Source organism: Sorex araneus, chromosome 5 (genome assembly GCF_027595985.1).
Source record: "Sorex araneus isolate mSorAra2 chromosome 5, mSorAra2.pri, whole genome shotgun sequence".
Taxonomy (NCBI): domain Eukaryota; kingdom Metazoa; phylum Chordata; class Mammalia; order Eulipotyphla; family Soricidae; genus Sorex; species Sorex araneus.
In genome coordinates this window covers 85,485,878-85,499,154 of record NC_073306.1, presented here as the reverse complement: position 1 = coordinate 85,499,154, position 13,277 = coordinate 85,485,878, and the positions used below count along the sequence as shown (strand labels likewise).

Genomic DNA, 13,277 nt, shown 5'->3' with positions numbered 1-13,277 from the left:
AATGAAGTTAAGCAAAGTGTAGTCATTTGTGTGTCGTGAGTCTGTTCTTTGTCTCTGTCTCTGTGCCGGGCTTCACCCCCCAGGCCTCAGCCGTGTCAGACACAAGCGCCCTCTGAGCTCCGTCCTCAGCCCCGGCACTCATTCTTTTCTTTGGGTTCTTGGGCCACTCTTGGCATTGCATGGGGCTTACTCCCAGCTGTGTGCTCAGGGATCACTCCTGGGGATGCTCAGGGGACCATATGCGGTGCCGGGGATTCTGCTATCCTATCTCCCTGCTCCTGCATCCCTGTGAACTCATTCTTACTTACTTGTATTTTATTGTGGAGAGGTGGGTTTGTGTCACTCGGACTGGTGCTGAGGATACCGTGTGATGCCGGGGGTCAAACCCAGACCTCCTGCCTGCCAGGAACATGCCCGGCCTGCAGGCTGCTCCTCTGCACTCCTGCCAGCCTGCTTTAAAAGTGAGGGAGCGGCGTCAGAGAGGTGGTACCGTGGGGAAGGCACGTGCCTGGCCTGTGGCCAGCCCTGGCATCACATGTGGTCCCCATGTCCCCGCCAAGAGTGAGCCCTGAATTTAAAGCCAGGAGTCAGCCCAGAGCACTGTGGGATGTGGCCCCCAAACCAAAACTTTGAAGCAAATCAAAGCGAGGCATCGATGCCTTCACCGGATTGGGTGCTGTGCGGGAAAGCCGGGTACATAGGAGACGTCACATGATGTCTGTGCTGGGGGTCTCAGCGATTGGGCTCTCATGCTGCCCTGCACACCCTGATGCTCGTCAGCTTGTGGTGCATCTTGACACGCTATCTGAGATGACTGGAGAATTCGTACTGGATGTCCATTGCAACCAGGGTGGTGGGGTCTTTGCTTAGTGTCTGGATTCTGCTGACCTTCAGACAGCCTTCTGTGTGTCCAGCCCCGTGCAGAGCTGACTCCCCACCTCCTGTGCGTGGCACAGCTCTCCCCATGCTTCATTGTCTCTTTGTGTGCCTTGGTGCCTGCTGGGTTGTCTGAGGCGTGAGGGCGAGAGGGAGGGGACACAGGGGCAGGTGAGGCTACAGCGGGCTCAGAGACCTGCCAGAACCTCAGGGCCATGCACTGACCATTAACCAGGTTTCTCACCCGAAATCTAAGACTCTCGGAGGGGAAAGAATGAGCCTTGGGTGCCAGGTGCTCCTCTGCCAGCCAGGACGGAGGGTGCCAGGCTGGAGTGACAGTTGGGGACCCAGAGCAAGGCCAGCCCTGGCCCTTTCATGCACACAGCCCTGCTTCCGGGGGACGCTCTGGGCGGCTCCGGGGTCGGTGCTGGACATTGAATCCGGCTCATCCGCATGCAAAGCCAGCCCCCTTCCCACTGTACTGCGCCTTTGGGCCCTCTGGTGCCCAGGGCTGAGTCCTGGCGGTGCTGGGGGCCGTATGTGCTGCGGGATCCATGAACGGCTGCAGGTGACCGCATGCGTGGCAAGAGCCTGAGCTGGACTCCCACCCACCCTCAGACTCTCTTTCCGCCAAGGCCTCTACCCAAACGTGCCTGCACCTGTGTGTCATGGCAAGGGGCAGGCCCTGAGGGGTCCTCAGAGGAGATGACCAGGCTTCGGGGGAGAAAGGGTCAGCCCGAGCGAGGGAGGAGGCCGGGGAGGCCACAGCTGGCTCACCCAGATGTGGATTTCACCACTTAATTGTTGCCCACGTAATTATTGTCACGCCCTGTTTTTACAGAGATAAAGCTTTTTTTTTTTTAGCCTTCACTCGCTTCACATGTGGGAGGCCCAGGTTGTGTCCCTGGCACCACCAGGAGTGATCGACATCCCCCACCCCAACACCGTGCTGGGAGTAGCCCCTGAGCACCACCGTGTGTGCCCCCGCTCCCCCACAAGTAAAAGAAGTTTCATGGAAACGTTGTACTTTATGTTTTTGCCCACTGTAGCACTGTCTTCCCTCTGTTCATCAATTTGCTCGAGCGGGCACCAGTAACATCTCCATTGTGAGACTTGTTGTTACTTTCAATATGCTAATATGCCAATATGTTTTTGGCATATTGAATACGGCACAGGTAGCTTGCCAGGCTCTGCCGTGCAGGCAGGATACTCTCAATAGCTTGCCGGACTCTCTGAGAGGGACGAAGGAATCGAACCCGGGTCAGCCATGTGCAAGGCAAACACCCTACCCGCTGTGCTATCACTCCAGCCCCAAAAGAAAAATAAGACATAGAATCTACCTTAGGGGCCAGAGAATAGTAGGGCTGGTGGGGCGTTTGTCTTGCCTGCAGCTGACCCAGGTTCAATTCTAGGCACCCCATACAGTCCCCCGAGCACTGTTAGGAGTGATTCCTGAGCACAGAGGCAGGAGTCAGCCCTGAACGCCGCTGGTGTGGCCAGAAATAAAAAAAAGCCCCCAGGTTGGAAGGTCTTATGTGAGTGGGTTCCCTGGGGGAAAGCCGGTGGCTGGCAGTGGGCCCCGCTCCGGCCCCCCAGAATGGGACCCAGGGCTTCCCCCCGGCCTTCTTGGGGTTGTCTGAGTGTCGTCTCCCCTGTGCCCCAGAGGTGCCGAACAACGTGCTGGCCAAGCTGCCAGGGGCCAGCGTCAACCTGACCTGTCCGAGGAACGGCTCTCGAGACCGCAGGCCCGTCCACTGGGAGCTGCACACCGAGGCGCCCCGGCGCCTGAGCATGGCCGTCCTCCAGAGGCCCACGCTGGTGCTCCACGGCCTGCGGCCCGGCGACTCCGGGAACTACTCCTGCTTCAGGGCCAACCACCCGGCGGGCATCCTGCGGCTGCTGGTGGAGGAGGGTGAGGGGCCCGGGGGTGAGGGGTGGTGGGAATGCAGGGGTTGTGGGGCCCGGTGTGGGTAAGGAAATGTAGGGGTGAGGGCCCTGGGGGTGAGAGGGCCGGGCGTGAGGGGCCCATGGGGGTGTGTGTGGAGGGAGTGCAGGGGATGAGGGTTAGGGAGTGCAGGGGTGAGGGCGCCAGGGCTAATGGGCTCGTGGGGCAGGAGGTTCCGGGTGGTGGTGCCTCCCACATGCACCCCTTGGCCCTGCCATGTGGGCACATGCATCTGTGGGGCAGCCTGGCGGGTCCCCGGGGTGTCTGTGGGGGCTCCTGGAGGGCCCACCTGCTGAGCACGTGGGCCGGAGGGCGTCCTCCTTGTCCCCCTCGCTGCTGGGCAGAGGCCAGTGGGGGCAGCACCTGAGAGGTGGAGCCGAAACCGGCCCAACATAGGGCGAGCTCACAGAAAAGTGGTTTTTTCTAGAACAAACAGGTTTTTTCCTCTTGTTGGCTCTGGTGCCACACTCAGCAGTGCTCGGGGCTTACTCCTCACTCTGTACCCGGGGTCCATCCTGGTGCAGCTCGGGGCCCTGTGGGGCGTGGGAGACCGAGCCCTGGTTGTCCTCTTGCCCTCTGAACAAGCCAGCCTCCTTGGGGACCCCCTCCCAGGCTGACCCTGCTGCCCTCTGTGCTTCCCCGTTTGGGCCCTGGGCGGCTCCGGGCCGTGCTCCCCTGAGCTCCTCCTCACGTCCATCTGCTCTCCCCAGCACCCCCCGAGGAGCCCCAGATCTCCTGCTTCCGGAGGAACCCGTTCAACAAAGTCACTTGTGAGTGGAGGCCGCGGGCCAGCCCCTCGCCCGCCACCAAGGCCAGGCTGCTGGTGAAGAACTTGTGAGTGCCTCTCTGTACCTGTGTTTGTTTGCTTTCTGGGCCCCCCCGGCAGTGCTCAGGGCTGACTCCTGGCTCTGTGCTCAGGGATCACTCTGGCGGTGCTTGAGAGCCCAACCCCGGGTCGGCCACGTGCAGGGCAGGTTTCCCTCCCAGCTGTCTGATCTCTCCGGCCCCTGCGCTAGACCTTTTGCCCTCCTTCAGGACACTGGAGTCTGAACCCTGTGCACCGGGCGCTCTCACAGTCCTGTTTGCAAGGGAGGGAAAAGAGGCTCAGAGCCTCCGCCTCTGAGTGGGCACTCGGCCCCGGTTGTCCCCCGAGGGTGTGCAGTCCCTGACGCCTGTGCTCTGTGTCCAGCCCGCAGGAAGGAGGCTTCCGTCCCTCCCAGCAGCCCTGCCTCTACAGCCCGCCTCTGCAGGCCTTCTCCTGCCAGCTGCCGGTGCCCGAGGCCGACAACTCCAGGTACACGGCGACCCTGTGCCTCGCCAACACTGCCGGGAGCAGGAGCAGCAGACCCCTGTCCTTCTGGGGGTACGAAGTCCGTAAGTGCCCGCCTGCCCTGCCCGTGCCCTGCGGTCTCGGCCCCCCCAGCCCTGACCCCTGCCCTTCGTGGGGGGGCCGTCAGGGCTGTGCCCAGCTGCAGCCTGCAGGGCGCTCCCGGTCGGCGTCTGAGTGGGAAGTCATCTGGGGGCCGGGCAGGGTCTGGGGCTCCCCTTCTGGGGCTCTCTCAGTGCCCACGGTGGACGGTCTGTCCCTTCTCCCCACAGTGCAGCCGGATCCTCCGGCCAACATCACGGTCACCGCGGTGGACGGTAACCCCCGCTGGCTCCGGGTCAGCTGGCGAGACCCCCCCTCCTGGAACACAAACTTCTACCGGCTGCAGTTCGAGCTCCGCTATCGGGCGGAGCGGTCCAAGGCCTTCACCACCTGGAAGGTGAATGGGCAGGAGCTGGGCCCTGGGGCTGGGGCAGCCTTGCAGCTGGGAGCCTCAGGAGGCTTCTCCTGGATGTGGGCACTCGCAGAGCCCTGGGAGAGGGGGCAGCGGCCGGCCGGGTGTCCCGCAGATTCCTCACGCCTCCTCACTCGCACCCAGGTCCAGGAAGCCGGGCACAGCTGCATCATCCGGGACGCCTGGAGCCGCCTGAGCCACGTGGTGCAGATGCGCGCGCAGGAGGAGTTCGGGATGGGTCAGTGGAGCCCCTGGAGCCCCGAGGTCAGGGGCACCCCGTGGACAGGTACAGGTGGCCGTGGGAGGGAGGGCGTCAGCTCTGTCCCTGCCCTCAGCTACTGCCCTGCCACCGTTGTAGTAGACGGCCGCGTGTCCAGGTGGGGTCTCAGCGAGTCAGTCGGCCGGGCAGATCTGGGGTCAGTTCTGCCCAGATGGTTCTGGCCTCAGGTCTGGGGCTGGTGTGGGCTGGGGGCCTGGACTAGGCCTGGCCTTCCCCTGGGCCAACCAGGCTCGGGAGTTGCTGCCGAGATTCCGTGGGCGCATTCCCTTCACAATCGCTGCTCCTGCTCTTTGCTTTATTTTTGGTCTTGTTTTGTTTTGGGGCCAACTCAGCGGTGCTCAGGGGCCACTCCTGGCTCACTCCTGGTGTGCAGGGGATAGTATGGGATGCCAGAACCGAACCTAATTCAACTGCGTGGAAGACAAGCGCCTTTCCGGCTGTTCTGTCTCTCTGGCCCAACTTTTAAAATGTCTTAGGGGCTGGGAAAATATCTCAGAGAACTGGAGCTCATAATTTGCGTGCGGGGTCCCAGCTTCATTCACCAGGACTGTCTGATCTCCCGAGCACTGCTGGGGGTCACTTCAAGCACTGCCAGGTATGGCTCCAAAATTGAAACAAGCAAACAATAAGCCACCAGAAAACAAACAGGTAAAAGGTGTTCGGTGTAACAGGCGGAGAGATGGGCCGGAGTGCCAGGGCAGCAGGTGAGGCACTGGCCTTGCATGTGGCCGACCCTAGCTCAGTCCTGTGCCCCTGTGACCACCAGGAGTGATCCCTGAGCTCAGAGTAGAAGTGACCTGAGCACTGCTGGGTGTGGTCCAGTGGCCCCTTCCGGGTAGAGATGATGATGGTTACCTTTGGAAGATGACCGGGATTAGTGTCTGAACATGAAAAATTCCAGAAAAATGGGAAGATAATTATCACTTATTCTTGCCCTTTAGAGAAAACGAGTGAAAGCATGTTAGTATATTACTTCCTTTTCTAGGTACGTTTTTTAAATTAAAAAAAAAAATTTTAAATTTTTGTCGGGGGGGCACACCCCACTGTACTCAGGGGTTACTCCTGGATTTGTGTTTAAGGATCACATCTGGCAGGGTCAGGTGTCCATGTGGGGTGCCTGGGATTGAACCTGGCACGTGCAAGGCGAGTGCCCTCCCCACTGCCCTGTTCTAGGCACATTTGTGCGTCTCCTATTCAGTGGCTTCATAATTAATGTCGTTTGTTTTGCTTGTTTTGGGCCACCTTTGGCATTGCTCAGAAATCACTCCTGGTGGGGCTCGGGGGACCATATGGGATGCCAAGGGTCAAACTCAAGTTGGCTGTGTGCAAGGCAAGTACGTACCCACTGTACTATCTTTCCAGCTCCATGATTATTATTTTTTTTATTATAAAAAAATGTTTCTTCCTTTTGGGGCCAGACCCAGGGATTCTCAGGTTACTCCTGGCTCTGTGCTCAGGAATTACTCCTGGCGTTGCTTGGGAGACCATATGGGATGCTGGAGATTGAACCCAAGTTGGCTGCATGCAAGGCCAGTGCCCTACCCGCTGGGCCATCTCTCTGGTCCACCGTGAGGATGATATTTAACAGTCATGAGGCCTGCGATGGCAGCAGGGTTCCCGGCCCGGCCCTTTACACACGTGCTTCCCAGTGGAAGCGGCTCCGTGTTCTGTTCCCAGCCTCCTTCCCGCAGAGCAGAGCCAGTGTGTCTGCTGGTGGTGTTTCCCAAGAACACAGCTGGCTCCATCCTAGGGAGGCTGAGGACCTGGGAGGCCTGGAACCGGTGTGGGAGTTTCTTGGCTACCCCCGGCATGTGGGCCCCGTCCAGAGAGCGGTGATCCACCTCCTGCCTCAGGCTCCCTCAGACCAACAGTGTAGACTGGCTTCAGTGTCCACTCTCTTTAGGACTCCATTTGCTGAGGGCCACGACCGGCAGTGCTCAGGGCTTACTCTGGCATCTGCACTCAAGGGTCACTCCTGGTGGGGGCTTGGCGGGGGGACCCCAAGTGGTGCTGGAGATCAAACCTGGGTTGGTCACTTGCAGGGCAAGCGCCCTACCCACTGTACTTCCTGGCTTTATTCTGGCAGATTAGTTGAACCAAATTAGTCATCCTTCAGTACTTAAGGAAAAAAAAGATGGGGCGGAGTGATAGTACGGGGGTTAAGGCCCTTGCCTCATACATGGCTGACCTCAGCTTGATCCCCGGCACCCAAAGGAGTTGTCCCTGAGCACAGCGCCAGAGGAGAGCCCTGAGCACTGCCAGGTGTGCTTCCCATCCCCCCACCAAAGAGAAAACACTTAATATTTTTGAGTTGTGTTGAGTGTCTGTGACTCCAAAGCTAAGACCGAAGTGACATTGATTGCCCAGCCTCGTCCCTCCTGGAACACAGGCTTTGTGTCTGAGGGCCGCCGTGACCCCTCCCCCCACCAGCACGTGACCTGGCCAGCTCGTGACGCATGGGGCCGTCTGTGACTGGTGTGTGCTCGGGTACTTGTGCTCGTCCTCTGGAAGCTGCGAGTGGAAACAGCCCTGGGAGCTTCTGTGCAGAGGGCGAGTCCCAGAGCCAGACGCCTCCTCTGTCCCTTTCCCACCTCGTCTGGATGGTGACGAATACTTGAAAATAATCTTAGTTTGGTTTGCTTTTGGACCACACCCAGTTGTGCTGGGGCCACACCTGGCTCCGTGCTCAGGGGCCACACCTGCTCTGCACTCCAGGGACCAGATGTGGTGCTGGTAGTTGAACCAGAGTTGCGGCCCAAACCACGTGCTAGGCAAGCGCCTTAACTTTTTAATTTTTTAAAAGAGCATTACAACACCTTTCATGATTGGATTTCAGTCATGCGGTATTCCAACACTCATCCCTCCCCCAGTGTACACTTCCCAGCACAGTGTCCCCAGGTTCCCTCCCATCAACCCCATCCCCTGCCTGCCTCTATGGCAGGCTCTCTCTCTCTCTGTCTCTCTCTCTCTCTCTGTCTCTGTCTCTCTCTGTCTCTCTCTCTCTCTCTCTCTCTCTCTCTCTCTCTCTCTCTCTCCTCTCTCTCTCCTCTCTCTCTCCTTTTGAGCACTGTGGTTTGTAATATTGTACTGAAAGGTTATCAAGAATATCCCTTACCTACTTTTAACCCTCAGTTCTTGCCCAGCATGATCATTCCCAGCTATTATTGTCACGCTGGTCTCTTTATCTTCCCTAGCCTCAGCCCCACACACACTTGTGGTTAGTTCCAGCCATTGACCATTCCTCCTAGCCCCTGTTTTCCCTGACCATGGATATTAGTCTTCAGCTATATGTATTTTTATATCCCACAAATGAATGCAGTCATTCTAATCTGTTCCTCTTCTTCTGACTCATTTCACTCAGCATGATACTCTCCGTGTCCATCCATTTATAGTGCCTTAACTTTTGTACTATCTCTGACCCAAGATATCCTGGTTTTTTTTTTTCTTGTGGGGTGAGCTTGGGGGTAAAATGGGCCTCATCTGGCAGTGCTCAGGGCTTACTCCTGGCTCTGTGCTCAGGGATTACTCATGGTGGGTCTGGTGGGGGGGTCATATGTGGTTCCGGGGATCTGAACTGGGGTCTGCCATGTGCAAGGCAAACTCCTGTACTGTCTCTTCTGCCCCCCAAATCCTGTTTTGTTCTTTCTTTATAAACATTTTGATTGTGGTGAGTTACAGAAAACTTATACTGGCTAGTTTTGATGTTTAATTTTAAACGTCTAGTTCAGTGGCCTCTTAAGTTACATCTGTGCAGGCCACCCACCAGCACCAGAACTTTTACATCCTGTGAATCTGAAACTGTCTCTATCCAACACCAGACTCCTCCCCCCAGCACAGCTGTCTCCACTGCGTTTTGTTGTTTGGGCCACATCTGGTGGGCAGGGTTCAGGGATACTCCTGGCCGTGCTCAGAGACCTTATGTAGTTGCCAGATATTGAACCTTGTTTGGCCGCCTGCAAGGTCAACGCCTTTCCCTGTGCTGTCTCCTGGCACCTGTGTGTCTCTTTACTGAGGCGGGGTGAGGGTGGGGTGAGAACCACACCTGATGATGCTCAGAGCTTATTCCTGGCTCTGCACGCAGGAATTACTCTTTTTTTTTTTTCTTTTTGGGTCACACCTGGTGATGCACAGGGGTTACTCCAGGCTCATGCACTCAGGAATTATTCCTGGTGGTGCTCAGGAGACCATATGGGATGCTGGAAATCGAACCCGGGTCAGCTGCGTGCAAGGCAAATGCCCTACCCACTGTGCTATTGCTCCAGCCCTACGCAGGAATTACTCTTGGTGGTGCTCAGGGGACCCATGGCAAGCACCTTTCCTGACGTACTATTGGTTAGCCCCTGGTGCGTTTATGTTTGTATGTGTGCGTGTGTGTGCATGTGTGTGTGCGTGCACACATGTGCATGTGCGCGCGTGTATGTGCGTGCGTGTGCCTGTGTGTATGTGTGCACACGCATGGTGTGTGTGTGCACCCATGTGTCTCTTTCTGAGAAATATCCATTCCAGTGTACTGAACTGTCCTGATGGCGTGTCTGCTAGTGCGGCCCAGTTCCAGGAAGTTGGGAGGGTCTGTCTGTGCTTGAGCTTCTCTTCCCAAGCCATGTCCAGGGCGGCGGCAGCGGTGGCCAGGAGGGTGTGGGCCTTTCCCTGCCTGGCCCCTTCCCATCCCTGGTTCTATGGCCAAGGAATCCCCAAGTCCCCAGGAGCCCGAATCAGAGAGCACATGCGTCACCCTATGAGGTGCCAGGTTCAGCCCCCGGCACCCCCAGTTGCTGACATGCCCCACCCTCCAGTGTGGGCGGGGGAGCAGGGGCCAGGGGCCAGCAGTGGACTCCCCCAGCCCCGACCTCTGTGACTGGCTAGGCGCAGACAACAGCTTCTCTGGGGCAGTGGGAGGAACTGGAACTCCTCATCCTGTACCTGTGTGGCTGGGGGTGGGGGGAGTCATCCGCACCTCGGTGGGGACCAGAGATAGGGCCCTGGGGAAGGGAAGGTGCTGGCCTTGCAGGAGTACTTGGTGATGCAGCCACTTGCAAGGCAGGGCCTTCACCCCTGCCCTGCCTCTCCAGGATGGAGTTGTTTGGTTTGGGGGCCACACCCTGGCTCCTTGCTCAGGGATCCCTCTGGCAGGGCTTGGGAGACCCTATGTGGGGGGACCTTGGTGACCCTACGTGCATCAAACCCAGGTTGACCGTGTGCAAGCCGAGCACCCTACCTGCTGTACTGTGGCTCTGCCCTGGGCAGAATTCTTACAATCAGCCAGTCTCTGGGGGGTATCCGGGTGTCCCTGCACCAATCTCAGGGGCATTCCTGAGTCACCCGAGTCCTGTCAGCCCAGCCTGCTTTCCTCTGCTCCCTAGGGAAGCCTGGACGTCCCTCTGGCCCGTCCTTCCCTCCCGCTGCTCTGAGCCGGGCCCTGCCGCTGCTTTCCGCCAGCCCACTCCGCTTCCTCCCGCGCCCCACCCCTGTGCACAGCTCCCAGCGTCCCCAACTTCGGCAGTACTCGTGTCAGTGAAAGTTCAGAAAGAGAAATCTGGGCAGCTGGGAATGTCCCGCAGCAGGAAAGCGTGCGCCTTGCCTTCTTGAGGAGTTGATCGCTGCCATTGTTAAAAAAAAAGAAAAAAAAAAGTGGGGGGGACCAATAAAGTCGCTAACTTTTCCTTATAGGGGCCTCACCCCTATATATATCACTCGTGATAAGCAGCTCGGGTTCCTTTGGGGTCGTCAGGTCCACACGGGGCTGGGGACAGTCAGTGGACAGGGCTCAGAGTTCGGGCTGCGCATACCCGAGGGCTGAGCCCCTGGGCAACCGATTGCCAACTGTCAGTCTGCCCAGAGTGTGGATGGAGGCAATGAAGGAGGCCCTTCGCCGCACCCTGGGCTCGGGAGACGGTGGGCACGGGCCTCGGGCTCCAGCTAGTCTTTCTGTTGCTGCTGCTGTTTGGCTGAGGGACAGGACTCTTGGCCCTGGCCTCCACAGGAAGCCGCAACAGGCGGCGGAAGGTCTGTGGCCGCCCCCTGGTCTCCCCTCCGCAGCCCAGGGTCTAGCTCGAGCTTCGCCCTGTTCCCTCGTCTCTCTCCATCGCAAGCCACCCCCTCGCTTGTCTTTCCTTTTCCTTTTTATCCTCAGCCCACACCTACTTCTCCTTTTTGCTGCCCAGCCCTGAGCTCCACCCACATAGCAGCTGTTAGAGGACGTGTTTGACCCCTGCCCTGTCCTGCGGGGCTCTGCTGGACAGGTGGGATTGGTGGAAGGCAAAAACAATGATTCCCTGGGGCCAGAGAGGTGGCGCAGGCAGGAAGGCACTTGCCTTGCATGCCGGGGATTGGGGGTCCAGGTTCCATCGCGGACACCACAGAGGGTCTCCCTCGCTCCGCCAGGAGCAGGCCCTGAGCACCTCGGGGTGTGGCCCCAGACCAAACAAACTCAAAAAGCCTTGATTCCCGCGTGGGTGTAGGTGCTGCTTATACTCTAGCCCCTCACCTCGGGACAGTACTTTCCCTTGTGATGAGAACATTTCCCATCTGCGCTCTTCCTGAAACGGCGAAGATACATAAAGTGTTGCTGGGCTCATGAGTGAGACAAAGCCAGTTTGGGTTTGGGCCAGGGCCAGTGTGGTTTGGGGACCATGTGGGCTCCCAGCCCCAGGAACACATAGTTGATAGTGTGTTATCAACTATGTAGTGGCATATCCTAGTGACAGTTGTACATCTGAGTACGTATTATTAATTGTGAGCATTGGTTAAGATTTACTTATATATACATATAAGTATATATGTGTATATATAAGTATATATTTTATATACTTACATATAAGTATATATGTACTTATATATAAAATCATGCAGATACACACACATATATTTGTTTTGTTTTGGGGCCACATTCGGCTGTGTTCAGGACTTATTCTGGTTCTGCATTAGGGATCACTCCTGACGGGGCTCAGAGCCCACTTGGGATGCTGGGGACTGAGCCACACGCAAGGCAAGTGCCTTTCCTGCTGTGCTATGCCTCCAGCCCATATATATAATTATATATAGGTGTACACACACACACACACACACACACACACACACACGCATACACACACATATAATTTTTTTTGGTGGTGCCAGGAATGGAACCCAGGGCCTCACCCATCAGGGCTCGTGCTCTGCCTGTGCCCCTGTCCAGTCCTAGGGGAGTTTTTTGGCAGTGGCTACCGTGCACTTTCTGCCCCGAGCCCTCAGCAAGTGGTCTCAGCGGGTCCTCTCAGGACCTGTGCGAGCCCCCACAGGGTTTCAGAGGGGCTGAGTGCCTCGGCCAAGGTTCTACGTCTGGTCTTGAGGTCGCTCTAGTGGTTTATATGGGACGTGGCTCTTCCAGTCTTCCAGCAGCAAATCCAAACCAATCCTTAGGGGGAATTTTCTTGTTTCAAAAGAGAGCAACATCTCATGCGATCATCTGTCAGTTTCACCTCATGGCCACTCATTCTGTTTTGATTATAAAAGAACATTTCCGTGTCTTGGGAAATGTTAGTACAAGGAGAATGTCCTCCAGCCACTGGTAATACTCCGGAGAGTCTGTTTTCTCTTTCTTTCTTTCTTTCTTTCTTTCTTTCTTTCTTTCTTTCTTTCTTTCTTTCTTTCTTTCTTTCTTTCTTTCTTTCTTTCTTTCTTTCTTTCTTTCTTTCTTTCTTTCTTTCTTTCTTTCTTTCTTTCTCTCTCTCTCTCTCCCTCCCTCCGTCCCTCCCTCCCTCCCTCCCTCCCTCCCTCCCTCCCTCCCTCCCTCCCTTCCTTCCTTCCTTCCTTCCTTCCTTCCTTCCTTCCTTCCTTCCTTCCTTCCTTCCTTCCTTCCTTCCTTCCTCCACATCTGGTGGTGTTCAGAGATTACTCCTGGCTCTGCACCTAGAAGCCAGTCCTGGCAGGGTGGGGGGACCACCTTGGATGCTGGGGATTGAACAAGGGTGGGCTGCATGCTATTCAGCCCCCGGATAGTCTGTTTTTTTGAGTGGTTTTCCATGACTCAGACTTGCCAACTACAGCTTTTCAGCAGGATGCCATCCTGTGCTAACTACAGAGCTTTCAAAGATGAGTGAGATACACGTCTCTGATTCTGAAAAAGTGTTCGATCTAGAGACAATTAGTATTTAAATGTTTTAATTTGGGTTGTGGGAGGGGGTTTTGGGCCTGGTGGTGCTCAGGGGCTACTCTGGCTCTGGGCTCAGGGGTCACTCCTGGCTTAGAGGACCCTATGGGATGCTGTAGGTTTGCACTGGGGGCCATATGGGATGCCGGGGATTGGAACGGGTGTCATGGCTGCTGCAAAGCAAACGCTTTGCTACCTGCTATGCTATCTGGCCCCGCAGCAATACTTGAAGGAGCTACCACCATTCTCCCCCCTCTATAGAGGGGG

The 13,277-nt window shown here is 56.9% G+C and overlaps 1 protein-coding gene across 2 annotated transcripts in view; it reads left to right on the top strand.

Moving 5' to 3' along the window:
• The window catches only part of IL6R (interleukin 6 receptor), a 47,462-nt gene that overhangs the window by 18,027 nt on the left and 16,158 nt on the right, over window positions 1-13,277 (top strand). For both annotated transcript variants that reach the window (XM_055139131.1, XM_055139132.1), the window contains exons 2-6: window positions 2,540-2,788; window positions 3,532-3,655; window positions 4,011-4,195; window positions 4,421-4,587; window positions 4,747-4,888. In XM_055139131.1, the coding sequence (XP_054995106.1) occupies window positions 2,540-2,788; window positions 3,532-3,655; window positions 4,011-4,195; window positions 4,421-4,587; window positions 4,747-4,888 (867 nt within the window). The remainder of the gene's footprint in view (window positions 1-2,539; window positions 2,789-3,531; window positions 3,656-4,010; window positions 4,196-4,420; window positions 4,588-4,746; window positions 4,889-13,277) is intronic.